At 41.4% G+C, this 18,004-nt stretch overlaps 1 protein-coding gene across 2 annotated transcripts; it reads right to left on the reverse strand.

Annotated features, from left to right (window-relative positions):
• Window positions 1-413: 413 nt before the first annotated feature.
• On the reverse strand, window positions 414-6,041 carry bsx (brain specific homeobox). Of its 2 annotated transcripts, none has more exons than XM_043676820.2 (3): window positions 5,780-6,041; window positions 2,406-2,596; window positions 414-807 (listed from the first exon to the last, which is right to left on the reverse strand). In XM_043676820.2, exons 1-3 carry the CDS (start codon window positions 6,039-6,041, stop codon window positions 550-552), a joined length of 711 nt encoding a protein of 236 aa, XP_043532755.1. In that variant the 3' UTR covers window positions 414-549. The 2 variants fall into 2 exon arrangements, with proteins under 2 accessions (XP_043532755.1, XP_043532754.1); XM_043676819.2 differs by having other exon boundaries at window positions 2,406-2,599.
• Between the last annotated feature and the right edge of the window lie 11,963 nt (window positions 6,042-18,004).

Raw genomic sequence — 18,004 nt, forward strand, 5'->3', positions numbered from 1 at the left:
TTTTCGGATCTTACTTGCAGATCTATATTTTGTTTTGAATTGGTGGGCAAAATCGGTTGAACACTTGTAAGAAAAAACAGCAAATCCGAATATTCAGACTGTTGGTGAATTGTCTTTCAGCGTTGCCATTGAAGTTGACAGCTAGATTTTGTCTTTTTTTTTGCAAATGAATATTTTATTGACACGAATATAATTTGAAATCATTGACAAAATGCAGACATTCTACAGTACAAGTGCTATAAAATGATCAAAAAAAGGCCTAACAGCTGTTAATATAGTATAGACAACATCAGGCATCATTGCAGCCGAATTTATTTGCAACAATAAACTGGAAATAAATATTAGATTTGCGTAAATTAACTATATACAGAGAAGAACATCGGAATTGTAGACTATTCGAAGTGCATGTTTCAGGGCTTGCCATTTAATTCAGTGTTGTAACACCGTGTCCCCTCTCAAACCCAACAGTTTTAACACATTTCCTGGGAGACATAAAGTTCTTTGCCGTGTAGCATTTATTTCGGTGATCTTATATGTTTTAATTTTATTTTACATTATGTGATCGGCAGAACAAATATCATCATCTTCTATTATATCCACATCATCTTCACGGTCCTCCAACACAAAGGCGTTCTGGCTGCTTAAAGGCTTTATGTCTGAGGAAGTTTTCTGGTTTAACGCCGCCTCACTGACGCTGGACTCCAGGCAACGCTCCCCGGCGGGGGAGCTTTTCTGACCATGATCATCCCGAGTCTTTCTTAGTTGTTTTTTATGTTTCATCCGTCGGTTCTGAAACCATGTTTTGACCTGGAAAATGCACCGAGAAAAAGCTCAGGGAATTTCTTTGGAAAAGTGAAAACCGTTATCGACCCAGTGAGTTTACTTTATCTTCAGGTATGTCTGCGAGAGGCGGCATGTCTGCACGGATTGGATTGATTTAGTGGGGCAGAAATCTTTAACGAACGAGCCTGAGGAAAATTTCGAATGCAAGAGACATTGGACGGATAGCTCGTACTGAAATGCCACTGGTAAAATTTGCACAATCAAATCCAGTACTTTTAGAAATAGTTCTAATGACTTATTTCTGCTAAAAGTATATAAAGATGAACACGCCGTAGTGTAGTCAATCTTTCAGCCTATCTGTTGAGGAACGCATGGTGTGATCAATCACTGAAAGAGTTATCTAAACTATTTATACATTTAGGTAAAGGTTAAGGCAACATTTAACAGCATTTACTTTCGGTCTGGATTTGTGGAAATAAATGTAATATTAACTCATGGTCGGTTCAAAGAAGCAGCTGACCACTAGCTTCTCAAGGGCAACTTGAGATGGGCAATAAATGCTGGTTCAGCCAGCGACTCCCACATCCCGTAAATGAAACAAAACAGTGCACTCCTGTATCTCAAACCTCGACATTCCCGGCGTCAGAAATTACTCGAAGGATATGACTGTACGTTTGTCTAGTATTTAATTTCAGAAGTGGCAGCTTTAATTCCAAATGCAATTCTCTTTGAACTAACTTTGAACATTTGCAGCCTATTCCGATTAAGACAATCTCAAATATGAACAATTGTCAGTCAGCGTTCACTGCAGCTTCTTTTGTTTATCCACGTGAAACACTTCCTTTCTGTTTCTATGTTGACGAGTTTGTATGGTTATTGATTCTAAGTTCACTATCATCTGGGAGGTCGTTTCAGACCCTACCGATGACATTTTAAATGTTTGCATTCTGAGCACTGGGTTGAGTTCCTTGTTCCGACACATTGTTGGTGAGTGTAAAAGTGTGTGTGTTACTCTGCTATTTCGAATCAGGTTTCTTTCCGGGGGACAGGGAGGTTTTTTTAAATCTCTGGCATCAGTCTGTACAGTGGGTGAAAGATGTGGAGTTGAATCAAATTGGGGAGGTGTTTGTGTTTTTCACTGCCTCCAGCCTTGTGAAGAGAAGAAGTTAATTACGAGTTGTCAGAACTAAGTTCAGTCCTAAATCACGTCTTTCCTGGGCTCAGGACCGCGTGATCGATAGAGAGCCGCTATTCGATTTGGTTGAAACATCCAACCCCAAACTTGACCTGAAAATCGCTTTAAGCACACAGAAATATCCAAGCACTCGATCAATAACCAAGTGCTGACTTGTGAATGATCTAATTGCACAAAGATCAAGACATCTTTACAACAATTTGTTCCCACTTTTATATCTTAGTTGATTTTCGTTTGAAAATCTCATTTCTCAATTTATCAATGGAGTGGTGCATTGCATGATTGTGTTTCAATGTATTAAGTCCGCTTATGCCAGACGAAGTATAATGCCCCTCCATAGATTACTGCTCTATTTCCTTTTATTCTGCCCCCATTCCAATCCCATCTCCCTCTCACTGCTTGCTTCCCGGCTATTACCCGGATATACCTGGGTCTCTGAGAGACTGAGTGCCGACGCCAGTTCCACCCTCTCTGGGGTTGACAGGTAACGCTGAATCTCGAACCGTTTCTCCAGGCCTGAGAGCTGTGAATCCGAGAAGACAGTCCTCGCTTTCCTCCGCCTGCAGTGTTTGCCTGGGAGCTCCGGGGGGTGTTGGAATAGAGCTGGCATATGCATACCTACTGATTACGAACGAGACAATACTCCCAACATGAATAACCTTCCCAAGCCACTGTTGAACATAGCTTAAAAAAAAAACATCGTGCAACTCTTTAACCCTGGTAAAATTAATTCATAATTCCGAAATATTTGTTTGGAGGTTTTTGATGAGCTCTGTTCTAAAATTGGGCAGAACAAGTTATAACACATATTCTGAAGATGTCCTATCGTATTCTTCGGTGTTTGAGCACAAATTCTGCATCTAGCTTCTAATGGTGGACAATAAAATAACGAAGCAGGTTTTTAAATCAAAGCAAACAATTGACTTGCCGCCGATTACGTGCACGGGGCAATTTTGACCGTCCTTTTAAAAATCGGTGTGAATACCTGATTATCACAATCGATTATAAATGTATCAGGTAGCCTTCCATGACTTCATTTTTATTATTGCAAGTTATTCTATTAGAATCACTGCGACCGTTTTGTTTAAAGAATTGTCCTGCCCATTTCTGTAAAATCTTCCAGACTCATTTTCCACAAATGCCGATTCATCGAACCAATTGGCCTTGAAGTGTCTGGATACATTTAATGCAATCAAACATCCCGCTGTATCTGTAAGGCCTGTCGTATCAGAGCTGCAGAATAGGATTTTGCAGATATATTTGCATCTAGCTGGAATTATTTCGATGGATTTATTGAGTTTCATTCAAACCTTGAAACCAGATGTGGCACAATGCATTGGCCTTTGTGAGCAGTCACCCAGACAGCTTTCCATCTCGCCCACCCCACCCCTTCATCTGTAACACTTCAAGTTGAGAATAGTTTACACAGAATGGTTTAGTGTCCATATAATAGCAGGTCAGTGTGTCCTGCTATTATAGCAGTGTGTGTCCAGATTCACATGAATCAGTGGCTACATTTCCATCACTAGCTATTTTCTGCCGTGTCACCCTACAATCGATCCGTTTGTTTATAATTTAAAACAACATCTTAAAATAGGATGCAATTGGGAGCTGATTGCGGTTAAATCCCTTGAAACACAACCTCGATTCTCGAGTATTCTAAACTCTGATTCCCAGTCCTTTAAAGTCAAATAACGTTTGGTAGCCAAATGCCAATGTTCTTCTCGGTTATACTCGCTCCCTGATTGGTTCCCGTGAGTTAGGGCGAAAATCTACCTCCACTATTTGATTGTTAACTTGCTGAAAATTCCGCAAAAGTCCGTGCTTTATTGCACTTCAGTTTGTTTTAACATATATCTATCAGTGTTTGCTCAGGATAAGCTCACTGTCACGAACTGAGCTAGAGTGACGGCACAGTCTCCTCAATCTCCCTTTCAGTGTTTTATTTCTTGATTGACAGTTTAGGTTCAAAACATTCAGGAGCGATGAAAAAAGAAATAAAACTTATTAATTTTGTATGTGATATTTTAAGTAAAACGCTAACAGCACCATCTATGGCAGCTTTATCCATTTATTGTAGATTTTAAATTGATTTCCCCCATTTTCGACTGGTAATAATTTAACTATGATACCGTTCAGTTGTGCTTCACATAGGTTTTATTTTCCATAAACACTTTACACAAAACCGAATAAGTTTCGTTTTGAGTCAAAGAATTTTGGAAATTTATTTTATTTTAGTTTTATTTCGTTTTATTTATTTTATTTTATTTAGTTTTGGAAATTTATTTTAGATTTCACCTTGGCTCCCAAAGAATGCACTGTAGTTTATCCGAGTGTAACACCGTTGGAGTAACCGAAAGTTTAGAGAGCTCACGGTAGAACTGAGGAGGACAGAGTTCCCTCAACTCTAAAACGAGACATCATTTTATATATCCCAGATGTTTAAAGTTGCCAAGGTATATAGGGACAAGGAGAAAACAAAAAATGGCGTTAAGGTAGATGATCATTCATGATCGAATTGAATGGGAGATCTGTCCTGAGAGGCCCAATGGCCTATGCTTTCTCCTAATTCACATACTTCTAAAAGAGTCCATTTTTGATCCAATGTTGGAATCCCAGTTTTACTGGAGTTTCAAGTGACAGAACTGTTTGAGAACAGCTTTAGAAACATCATTTTACAGTCTAATTTTCCCTTCATTTGGGTTGAAATACATAATTAAAATAATTGTCTTAAATACTACAGAAACTAATATGTTCAGATTTCCTCGCGAAACAAGGGGGGGATTTCAAAAAGATGCTAAAAATCTTAAAAACTTTTTAAAATATTCAACGTGAACGATTGTTTCAATCGTCAATTACAGTTAGCTATCCCTTGGGTATTGTATTGGTCGAGAATCGGATTACTTTCAAATTAAAGAACAGTAACAAGCCATTGCAACAAATTCACTTCGAAATCGATGCCCTCTTCAAAAGAAAGATATTTTGTCACATAGCTTGAAAGAAAAAAAATGATGTATAAATTACAATTTCCTGTTTTCTTACATCTTTTTCTGCACGCGTTTCCGTAGAAAGGAAGAGCAGCCTCAGAGTCAGTATAACACTGAGCCAGCAACTGCTCACTACCCCCGATTCTGAAACTCAATATTGGAATCAATGGAATTCTTTTTGGTTTGTTTTTGGTACAAGTTATCGAATGTTGCCTGAATTCCCTACCGTGTGGAAACAGGCCCTTCGGCCTAACAAGTCCACACCGACCCTCCGAAGAGTAACCCGCCCAGACCCGTTCCCCTTTGACTAACGCACCTAACACTATGGGCAATTTAGCATGGCCAATTTACCTAACCTGCACATCTTTGGGCTGTGTGAGGAAACCCACGCAGACACGGGGAGAATGTGCGAACTCCACATAACAGACAGTTGCCCGAGGTTGGAATCGAACCTGGGACCCTGGTGCTGTGAGGCAGCAGTGCTAACCACTGAGTCACCGTGATGAAATGGCGTTATCACCCAGATTCGTAAATGCTTCCCTAAATTGCGCGACTGTGTCGTTTCTTGTGCGCAAATGTTAACAGCGTCATGCATTCCATTAAACCTCGGATAACATTTAGTTTCGAAGAAAAAAACTCTTTGGAAGAATGCGTGCCCCCGCTTAATGTGGCCTCCTCCTTATACTCTGTGTCCAGCCAGAGGGATGCTGTTCGGCTCACACAGAGTACTCTTGCAGGAGTTAAACCTGTTTCAGCGCTCCGAACTATGTTCTATCATTCAGTTAGCAATGAGTGGCGAACAAGCAAGACTTACCAGGCGAAGTGAGAAAGTATGGGTGATGATGCTCCGGCTTGTGGAGTGGGTGGTGTGGATGAGGTGCCAGTATGGTTGGGGTTGGCACGATAGGGTATCCATACTCTAGCAAAGGGACGCGGGATGCCAAGGAACTGGCAAAGGAGACGGGAGGGGCTTCCCTCAATGGCTTGGGTTTGTGCAGTAAAATGTCTTCGATGAAGAAAGACGTTGGCCGTTGGACAGAAACTTGTTGAATCGGGGATGTGAAATTCAGATTCATTTCTCCACTAAGTTGGTTGCTGTCAGTCCAAGGGGATAATCTTTCGGGTTTTTTTTTAAAGTGTGTTACTTCCGTTTGTTTTGTAGCGGGTCAACTCCTCTGACAAGCTCAGCTCCTGTTTTTATTGCCGAGACTCGGGCGAAATGCCTTGCTTTACATGCAACAGGTTCGCAGGAGGTTGGGAGCTTATTGACTGAAGTAAGACCTGCTCTTCACCGGGAGATAGGACTGCCCTCAGCCAATGGCGAAGCTGCAGGGCGGAGGATGGCAATTGGTCGTCATCCTTGCTGGGGATCTGAGCGCAGGGAACGCTCATTCACAAGGAGCTAGCCTTGGTGCTGAAAGGGCCCGGCTCAGTCAAATCATCGTTTTAAGTATTTGAACACTTTTACTGTATTCTGACAATTGTTTTCCCGAACGAAAACGCGCCCGTCTTTAATTTGTCGAAATGATTCCTACCCTCTATATAAAATAGCTTCCCTTCCCTCTACTAAATTACCTCTGCGCCGCTAATAGGCTTCACATAAGACTTAACAGTGGGTGTGGATTGTATGAATCTTCTCGGCTGCTTGCCTCTCTATGATATATCTATTCCTTAAGAAATCATTTAATACAACCTATCAAATTCAGTAATCACTTGAAATGCTATATTGTGAAAAACTACAGGTGAAGTGCGGAAACTGGGGCTAGAATAGTTATTTGCTTGATGAAGGATTGCCCGGAGCGCCTCTTTCTTGGCCGCAACCTTCCAAGGTAAAGAAGGCAATTGATTCACAGTATGAAAACATTTAGCCCCCTCTCAATCCAAGCTAATCGACCATCACCCCTTGTCCCACACACTCTCCCATGGTCCCTGTTCCACAGCGAGTGGAGTTTAGGCCAGAACACAAAGTCCTGGATCTACTCAGTGGATCATTCAGTATCTGTGGAGAGTGTGGACTGTCCTGGAGAAAGATATCTCCTCAAAGCATTAACTGTCCATTTTTCGCTTAAGAGCTTTGTGGAGTGGCGTCTAGATCTGAGTCAGGTTTTCCAACATCAGCAATTAGTTGCTTTTTGTCCAGTTTGGAGAGGTATTGGTCTTCATTAAAATACCTTCCAATTACATGCCTAGACTTTTAAAAATATTTTGCAACCCCAGTTGATATTTGGAAGCATTTTATTAAACGATATATGGCCATAGCAGAATTTAATCCCTGACTGAACATCAGAATGTAACAACAGTCACAAAATAATTATTTAAATTTACGGATTTAGCTGTTACTATTTGAACGCCAATTGTCTTTTGTATTTTTCAGAGAAAGGTATTGCTACTATTTGCAGGAATAACAGCAAATTTTTTAAAAGCTGATTGACGTTTACCAAATGCTGTTCAATAATGTATCCAACTATTTACTTGTTAAATATCATGGTGCGGCAACTCTCTGAGAAAATACTAAGTCAAACCTTGCCTCGTGATGAGTGGTAGGGATCTGGAATACACCATCCGAGCATATGGTGGAGGCAGGTTCTATCAAAGCTATTTGTCGGTTATTTGAAAAAGAAGACTGGGGTAAGGCAGGAAAATGACACTAGCTAAATTGCTCTTTCCGAGAGCCAGCACAGACACGATCGGCCGAATAGTCTCCTCCTACCCTGTAAGAATCCCGTGATTCTGTAATAAATAATCCAATGATTAAAGAGTGTTTCAGCAGGAATTATTGTAACTTGATGTGTGAGTGCCAAGGTGGAATCATAACCAGATTCTCGAAGTTACCATCTTCCGAGGTTCTTCTACTATCTGCAGTTCAAAGTTTCGAAGAACCTCTGTGTTCATCCAGCCCCGCCTGTCACGACAGAGCGTTTAAATCTGCGGGTCTTTATTCTCTCTTCTTTTGTCCAGTTTCATTCCTGATCAAATCAGATGTTGGTACGAAAGGTGTTGGTACGAAAGTGTTCCATTCTCAGTATCAAGATAGTCCAATCAATTGGCTGTGGTCATGCATAGAAAGCAGGCTTGTCCAAAGGCATGTTGTGCCATCGGAAAGTCAATGCAATGGTCCCCCATCGGTGATTGCACATCTATGTTCCTTATTTCCAAAAAAAAAACATTCCCGTGGATTGATATCGCTTGCCTGGAGGATTTCAAATAGATAATTTCCAGAGATTTATTTCCTTATTGACCTAGTTCTCCTCCTCTAATTGATTACTCTGTCTCTCCAGTTGCAAAAGGTTATTGCAGTGGGACAGACGGCGGGGTGGGACCGTGTCGGGGTTGTAATATGTGCCAAATGATGGTGTTCCAGGCATCACTGGTGGAAAGGTGGTGCCTCTATCGTCTAACCAGACCATGAGGCTGCTCTCTCATCAGAGAGAGAGAGACAACTGCTGGTGGTAGTTCAACCTGAAGGCCTGTACACCTCAGGCGGAAGGCTGAGATGGAGAGCCCTTCATGAGCTGATGTGGTAGTTGAACCCACACTGTTGACCTTGCTCTGTATTACAAACCGGCTATCCAGCCAACGAACCGCCAATACAGCAGGCTTTGATGAAATCAGCGAATTCTATTTTCGTGACCATAATTTTCTTGGCGGTTGTTGGAGACAAGACCTCACCTCACCACCCCGCCCCATAGATTTCGTAAATACAGAAAAGCAATAATTTGAAAGTCACTGAGTGTCCACTAAATGATCCAATTCCAATTACAAGTGACACTAAGACACTTGAGTAGATAACTTCACTGTACTTAGACTTTAGATCGGACAGCAGTAAATGCCAGTCTGTAGTCAATCTAAACTGCAGTCCAGCAGGTTGGTGAGCTATTTACACTCGAGTTAATTTAATATTAGAAGGAATCGTGCAGCAGTTTGTAATTTCGAGCAGCATGTAGAGAACTCGCGGAAGGAGTGGTCGACCGCAGAATTCCTTTGTCACCCAATCTCGGTGCCTTGTGCATCATTCGCAGTGAGCTGGGGGCTTGTAGGTATATTGATGGGGTTGGGGGTGGGGGGGGGGGGGTGGGGGATGAGGTGTTCATGGCGCTGGTGTGTCGCTGAGCCCTGGCAGCGAGGTGGAAGCAGATTATCAGCCTGATTTGTTCACATGTCTTTGCTCTCAGTGTGCCTCTGGAACTGTGCCGTGACAACACGGCGACTGTGATAAAGGCATTGGCCTGTCCGGAGAACTTTGAGTCTTAAAAACGTACAACTGAATAGGTGTCATCACATTTCACGTCGACATTATTGTATCTGGGTAAATTATCCCTGACCGTTTTCAAGAACAATGCCTAATCCTCGAATGAGGCAAAATAATTCTGAAATGTGGCCGACGTTTTAAAAAATCAAACCATTTTCCCAGTCCCCTGAACTGTGTTAAATAGAATAGTTTCTTGGGCAGCAATTTTAATAAATAAGTGGTTCATGGGAAAAAAAATACATTTTATATTTAAACTTCACCTTCTTATTGCAGTTGCTGTTTGAGTGTCACCTCTCTGCACACAACAGATCGTATACCAGGTTTCACGTTTACATTGTAATATCTGTACATTTAACCTGAAATGCTTTAATCTTTTTAAATAATTCTTTCCCCCTATCCTATTCATCTGACGTTGCTCCTTTTAATTTCTCGAAATATATGTTTCTACTCCGTCTATTTAAATAGACTTTAACTTCATGTAATTATACACGATTTCCCTCGAAGCGATGAGAAAATTATGAATTGACATTTTCATTAAAAACTTAACCTTTAACCTCCCTGATTTATCCCCACCCCGTCCCCTCCCTCACATCCCTTCTTTTCCTGTTCCCGATCTCGCTCCTGTGCTCTCTTTCCCTGCAACGCAGGGCTCAGTCGAATGACGGTTAATTTCAGCTCATTTCCCATCAAATTGGTGTAATTATTGACATTAAACTCGGGAAAATTACAAGAAGGTACTTCTGTTCCATCTCCCAGTGCCCGCGCTAATTTGTTGAAATCGAGTTGCCATCACAGTTCCAATCATTTTTTTATTAATGCGGAAAGTGGTTGAACGGAGGCAGAATTCTCGCAGCCCCATGCTATTAGGTAATTAAGGAAGATGTTAGACTGCGAAAATGCTAATCCTTGGGCAACGGGACAGCCTTTCCATCCGATCAGGCAGGTAGAAGAAATTAATTTCTGGATTCAATTAGTCTTAAAAGAACATTACTTCACCAAGTGGAAGTCACGTCTTCCATATGTATGAGGGTGAAAAGATGAAGGTTTTAAGAGACCGCAGTGCTGGTAAACAAGAATATCTGAATAATTACACGTTGAATTGTCAGCCAGTAAAGCAACTTTTGGATGTTGGCTTAGATGAGAGGAATTTGGATTAGACCCTTGGTCTGAAAATCACGTGCGGCAGAATAAATGCATTACTGTTCCTGTCACATCTCATTTATTTTAATTTCAAACTCGCACATGCACAGGCACATGCACATATAGGTGTTTAATGTTTCTATCCGGTATGTGCACTGGCAGGCTTCAGCCTGCACACGGCATACGGTGAGGCTAATTAATAACACACACAAGACGGTAACAACTTGCTGTAAAGGCCAAATGGGAGTGTCAATGAATTAATGGTGATGAAATTGTCCCAATGTACAGCTTGTCAATGCCGTCAGAGTAGAGAATAAGAGGTAAGCTGCTTTATTGTCTATCTCATCAAGTGGAACGCCTGTTGTTGAGCTTTCGGAGCACAGCACCCGCCCCGTCCCCCCCAGCCCCCCAACCTAACCACCTTTCTCTAAAGCGACACAGACTTTGAAAGGAGCTTCTGCGATTAGTAACAACTGCTTGTCTGAGCCTATTGGTGAACTCCAGTGCAACAGGCAGCCGTAACGGTAGCTGATTCCTTTATTGTTGTCACTGTGCTGACACTTCACACAGGTTTAAATACAACGGTTACAGGAGGAGGTCTTGAGGCACAGTGGTCGTGGCCCTACCTCTGAGCCAGCAGATTTGCATTCATAGTCCAATTGTTTACAGAAGTGTGCAATAACAACTCCGAACAGGCTGATTACACAGTATCTAGAATAGTTGCATTTTAAAAAAAAACTTACATCATTGATAAAGATTACAGTTCAATGTTAAGATATTAACCCAAACATCTAGATCTCAATTCGGGAGTTGCTATCAATACTCTGATCAAGACGCACTCTTCTGAGTACCACAGATAAAACAATCAGCTATACACACCCCTTTTAATTGTTCAATTAATCCGCTAGTTTCCTGTCACCTTCATAGCCCTAAAATATCCGGATCATTGATCCAGTGGATTTGTCTGCTCAGCGTTTTCTAAATGATATCTGAACGCCTTGGGTCCACGTTTCCTTTTGGAAGTCAAGTTATTTAGGGGAGGCCACAAAATGCCTCTAAACAATCCAGTTCACTGTTTGACAAAATATACGAGGCTTGTGAGGATTCACTTTCTTGAGTCCACATTTTGCACATCGATCTCAACGGATTTTGTAAAATCAAATCTCCAAAGCACAATCGGGCACCGCACGGCCTAAAGCTACACGGGAGAGATCGTTCCTCCAGCTGGAACTTCTGAAAAGATGAGGAGGAATTGCAAAAGAGGAGGCAAAGCAACGGCTTTTATACATTGAATTTGGAGTTTCACAGTGCTCCACTTAACCTCCAATGGGTGTGAAAGGTGAATTCTTCACTTGGGGCAAGCTGGGTGCTGTCAAGTGCCAAAAGGTCAAGATTAAAATCTTTGCCAGAATGTAAGCTAATAACTAATTGATGAATGATACATCTGCTGTCGATATCCATGGAAGCAGAATGCAGCACGCCAGTGACAAATCAAGAGGAACCATTGGGGCATTCCCAGGATTTGTTGAGTGTTGTCTGCAGTGGAAGCAGCTGGGGGTTTTCTTTTCGTTCACTCTGACCTAGAGTAGTACATTTGGAACCTTGTTGTTAAATGGGACATTTATGTAACTAACGTGAGCTTTGGATAAGTTCGTGAACACCTTCTGAAATGTAGCGGTTTTTTGGTGTGGAGAAGTCACCAACGCAATGGGGAATCGATACAATTCACACAATACAGCACAAAGGAGCGAATCTTATTTCTGTCCTGCTCCAGTACCTGTCGGCGTAATGTAGATCCTTTTTTATTTGTGAGTTAAAACCCAGTCAGTTGTAAAGCTGAATGCAGAATGCATTTTTTTTTTGTTCACGCGAATAAAGACCAATCTTCCCCAACTTCTTGAAATCTGAGAACTCGAAAATCTTCAGGAACCGTTTTCGAAATGAATTAAGCAACATGAGCGGAACAAACAGACAAATCAACAAGGGGAAGTACTAAGCGTGGTTTGATGGTCCCTGTGGCGACTTTTCAAGTTTGGCTTCGACTCAGGCGTCGCTGCAAAACCCTCCAGCAATGCACCCAACTGCTTTGTCAAAGAGGCACCGAGCTACATACCGAATGTGCTCAGAATGGGGTTTTGTTACAGTAGCACCTTAACTGGGAGGAAGGGGCAGAGCCAGGGGCATTGCATATAGATAGCCGGGCACCCGTCGGGGGAACATCAGGCGAAAGCGCCGAAATGATGAGGAAAGCTTAAATTAAAAATGGTTATTCTCTGAGATGTATAAATTGAGATTATTGAGCAACAATACATTACTGCGGAAACTCACCCAATACTCGGGCGGGTTTCTCACGCGGACAAAAATGTAACTTGTTTCTGAATCGGAATACCGTGTATCAGAATTTCACAACAGCAAGGGTACACAAAACAAAACAAATCCAAGGCAATACAAACTGTGCTTGGTGGTTTAGCCCCGGTCAGGAAGTGTCAGTGCCTTTGAAACGCAGCGATATTGCATGAAAACGATTCAAGATTGCAGATTAAACGAGCAGCAATGTGAAATTTTGCTTTTAAAGTTGCTGCTCTTCAAAAACCGATCTTTTAAACCAATTTACCACGAAACAGCCCATTTTATCATAGTTTTTTTGTTAAATAAACCACCTCTACCATTGTTGATTGACCTATCTTGTTATTTCCCCTGCACTATTTGATTCATATAATTGTCGGGGCTGTCTCGAATCGGGAAACAGAACAAGCGATGTCGGCATGACTGTTTGATTCTTTAATTTTCGACAATGAATACTTAAAATTCAGTTTAATGGTACGTTTCAATACTTTATCCGCTAGTAATCTCTCGGGCATCATTTTAAATGTTCCTTTAGGTGTGACAGCTGATCGACACTATTATCAAGGTGAAAAATACGAGTAATTCCCTTTACCTTGTTGGAATTCTACCTTGAACCGCCGGATTCTAGTTCAGGTGAAATACTTACGCATTGCAAACTTATTAGATGCTAACCACTGTCTGACCTCGTTGTGACGGTCAACTTTCTCAGCTTAAAATTGAGCATTTCAGTAAATATATGACTTTACTCAAACTCACTTCTTAGAATTTGAATTTCAGCAAGGACTTTAGGACAAGGGGTATTCCCAGTCAGAGTGACCATCACTGAGTCTTGTGTGTTGCGCCATGGCAGCAAACGTTTGTATTCTCCATATATTTGGCCCCTCGCTTCAGCCACCACCCCCTGCCCGCTCCCCCTCCCCGCTTCCCCCACGTGTGGATGCTCAATCCCACCGGGCAGCCGTAGGCACATCATAAGAGGCACTGACACTTCTCAAGATTTGAAAGAATGCTACAGATGTTGTAGCGAAGGAAAACCAGAAAGCACATTTTAAAACTTTAACGTTGTATATTTTGTTGATGAGGTGACCCTGTTAAAATGGCATAAATAAGGCAAAAAAATGAGGGGAAAAGTGAATTTAAATCATTGCAATAACCTCTGCAGTGAACTAGAGTGGGGTACAAGCCTGTGATATGAAGCATCTGAAGGTTGGGTTGAATTTCACTTTTACAGATGTTGTCACTGCAGAATGATAAAGGCAAAGTGTGAATGACAGACATGTACAGTGAGTGGGAGAAGGTCCGATTTAGTAAATTCCATAATAATACCCCACATTAAGTAATTTTGTTTGATAAAATCTGGAATATATTTAAAAATCAATATATCCACGTATCAAAAAATCTGAACAACAGATATTTTAAAATCAATGAAATTAAAGATTAGTGAAACTGTTAGTGAAACACTGTCTGGTTGCACCTTAACAGTCACCTTTCCCACCAGCAAAATCTCTGTCCTCTTTTTCACTATTGTTTCTTTGGAACATATATAGACGTAATTTTGTGCTTCATCTTTACTGAAGTTATTCTATAAAAGATTTATATTTGATGCATCCCAAATGGTTGGAGAACTGATGAACTATAATTGTTTTAAATTTGTATTTATTAGTAAAGGAATGCCAGGCAGAGGGCAAAATGTAGAAGTGCACACTATGAGGTTTAAATTATACAACACAGTAAAATTGCTGGCATGAACTAGATATTGCTTAAACATTTTCCATTACACTCATCAGGACTTGTGCAATAACTCAAACTTCATATGATCCCAACATCCATTCTCTAGGAGAAAAGAAGATACTGATTAGGTTGCTCATATGGTTATTATTGCTCAAGCTATGGCAGTGGAGAATACAAATCAAAACAAATATAGCAGGTAGACTTTTCAAAGTATAAAATACAAGGAGAAAGAACTTACATATACATGGTTAGGATAATCATGAGCAAAATGTGTGTTCATAGGTTTGAGTTCCCAAATATTGGTGAATTTTGCAATCCTCCTGTAATTCACACTCAAGGCTTTGGGGTTGTTTGAATGGCTCAACTGTTAAATTTTTAAACATGAGTAACTTAGACAATTCAATTTTCAATTTCTAGTCAGGCTGGAGGTGCATTTACAATGCAGCAACTTTGCATATATTAATGACAAGATTTGCTTGCACTGCAACAGCTGCACTTCAAAAGCACCTCATTATTGTGAAAATGATAAAATAAATAACAACAATGGCACTCCAGCATATGTCCACATATAATCTTTGTGTCATATTTACCAATAGATTACAATTAATATAGTGGCAAGAATCAAGTATGAGAGCACCAGTGATCCATCCTCAGAATCCAATATACTGAGCTCAGATACCCTTCTGAATCTAAGGATAACTCAGGCTTTATTCTATCTTACTAACAGGGCATAATTCAAACGGGGACATTTGAAATGAGAAGGTAATATACTAACACATTGTATCTTGGCATCCCTTTTTTAAATAAAGTTCAATAGGTCTTATTGTTGTGACAACAAGGCTCAGGTATTAGACAAATGCTGTGGCAAGTCCAGTTCAGATGAAGGGTTTTGCCAGAAACATTGATTTTCCTGCTCACTTGGATGCTGCCTGACTTGCTGTGCTTTTCCAGCAATACACTCTTGGCTCTAATCTCCAGCATCTGCAGTGCTCACTTTCTCCGAGTTCAGTTTCTGGTCAATGGTACCTCCCCGGATATTGATAGTTGGGGATTCAATCACCTGGTAAAACCATTAAATGTCCAGATACTGTCTTGTTGGAGATCATCATTGAATTGTACTTGTGTAACGTGAATGCTACTTGCCACTTGTCAGCCAAAATCTGGAATTTGGCTGCATTTGGACATGGACTACTTCATTATCTGAGGGGTCACAAGTGGTACTGAATGTTGTGCAGTAATTAGCAAACATCCCCACTTCTGTCCTTTTGCTAAATGAAAGGTGAAAATGGTTAGGCCTAGGACACTCCCCTGAAGCACTCCAGAGCTGACATGACTGATCTACAACAACTGCACCCATTTCCCTTTGTGCCAGGTATGACTTTAATCATGAGAATCGACGTTTCAGGCATGAGCCTTGCTCATGCCCAAAACGTCGATTCTCCTGCTCCTTGGATGCTGCCTGACCTGCTGCGCTTTTCCAGCAACACATTTTCAGCTCTGATCTCCAGCATCTGCAGTCCTCACTTTCTCCTAGATGACTTTAATCATGGAAAGTATTATCCTATTGTTCCCAGTTTTGGTCGGGCTCCTTGATATCACTTGGTGAGAAATGGCCTTGATGTCAATGTCACCTCGCCTCACCTTTGGAATTAAGCTCTTTTTATTTTGTTTTTGGATTAAGGCTGTTAATGAAGTTCAGAGTTGAGTGGCCCTGGCAGAATCCAAGCTTAGCATAAGTGGGAAGGTTATTGCTGAGCAGATGCTGTTGATAGCACTGTCAATGTCCCCTTCCTTCACTTTTTACAGATGATCCGGAGTAAACTGATGGCATAGTAATTGGATGGATCGGATTTCTCTTGCCTTTTGTTTCTAGGATATACCAAGGCAAGTTTTCATTGTCAGGTTGATACCATTGATGTCGCTGCATTGGAATACCTTGGCCAGGGACACAGAAGCTTTTGGAGCACAGGCTTTCAGTACTATTGCCAGAATGTGTAGGAGTTCACAGTTTTTTGGCATGTTTCTTGATATCACATCAAGGGAATTGAATTTGCTGAAGTTTGGCATCTGTGTTGCTGGAGACCTCCAGAGGAAAGAGTGATGGAACATTTGCTTAGCACTTCTGGCTTACATTGTTGCAAATGCTTCTGTGTTGGATTGAGGATGGGGCTATTTGTGGAGTCTCCTCCTCCAGTGAGCTGTTTAATTGGCCACAGCCATTCACACCTGGATGCGGCAGGACTACATAGCTTAGATCTAATCCTTTGATTGTGGAATCATTACCTATATCACTTGCTGCAAATGCTGTTTGGCACACAGGTCATCCTTCACCAAGTTGTCATCTCATTTTTTGATATGCCTGGTGCTGCTCCTTGCATGTCCTCTTGTATTTTTCATTGAAGTAGGATTGACTCCAAATTGATGATAGTGGTTGAGTGGTGGATATACTGGGGCCATGAGGCTCCTATGTGTGTCTGAATGGTGCTCCTGATGGTCCACAGCCATTCAGCACTGTGACACTAGCACAAACACAATGGGAAATATTTTCAATTTGATGCATTTGCAGTTTGGTCAAGATGACGTCATGTATGGTTTTCCCTATTTTTGGTTCCCTTACTATCTAACACAGACTCTGACTAGCAGCGATGTCCTTCAGGATTCAACCAGCTTGGTCAGTCTTCGTAATGGACAATGAGGTTCCCCCACCCAGGATACGTTCTATGCAATGACATGCTCCATGCTTCCACCACATGATGTTCAACATGGAGCATATCGATTCATCAGTCACCCATTTTTGACATGATGTCATGAGACTTTATGGGGTCCGCAGTCAATGTTGAAGAATTCTAGAGCAACTTTAAATTTAGAGCTATGGACACTTTTCAGATTTAAAAGACTGCTAAAATGTGGTAGTGAAGGAAAATCAGACAGCACATTTTAAAACTTTAATATGTGCACTGTTGTATGTTTTGTTGGTGGTTTGATACTGTAAAAAATGCTATAAATAAGGCATAAAATGAGGGAAAAGATATTCATGCAATAAATCATGCAATAACCTCTGCATTCAGCCAGAGTGAGGGATGAGTTTCAGTTTTACAGAAGCTGTCACGGCAGACATGCTGTCCTCCTAACTGTACCTCTATACTGCTACTTTTGCTAGGCTTTTCCATAGGATCCCTACAGTATGGAAATATACCCTTCAACCCAACAGGTCCACTCTGACGCTCTGAAGAGTAACCCACCGAGACCAATTCCCCTGCCTTATTACTCCACATTTACCCCTGACTCATGAACCTAACTAACCTACACATCCCTGGACACTATGGACAATTTAGTATGGTCAATTCACCTAACCTACACATCTTTGGACCGTGGGAGGAAACTGCAGCACCCAGAGGAAACTCATGCAGACACTGGGAGAATGTGGAGTTGACAGTCACCCGAAACTGGAACCGAGCCCAGGTCCCTCGTGCTGTGAGGCAGCAGTGCTAACCACTGAGCCACCGTGCTGCTCCTTTTCTGCCAGCATTTCCCAAAGCACATTCTCCTGGTACCATTAGAGGTAAATTTATA

The sequence above is a fragment of the Chiloscyllium plagiosum genome, unplaced genomic scaffold (assembly GCF_037043375.1).
Source record: "Chiloscyllium plagiosum isolate Xiang-an unplaced genomic scaffold, Cpla_swu_hap1 HiC_scaffold_29, whole genome shotgun sequence".
NCBI classification, from domain to species: Eukaryota; Metazoa; Chordata; class Chondrichthyes; order Orectolobiformes; family Hemiscylliidae; genus Chiloscyllium; species Chiloscyllium plagiosum.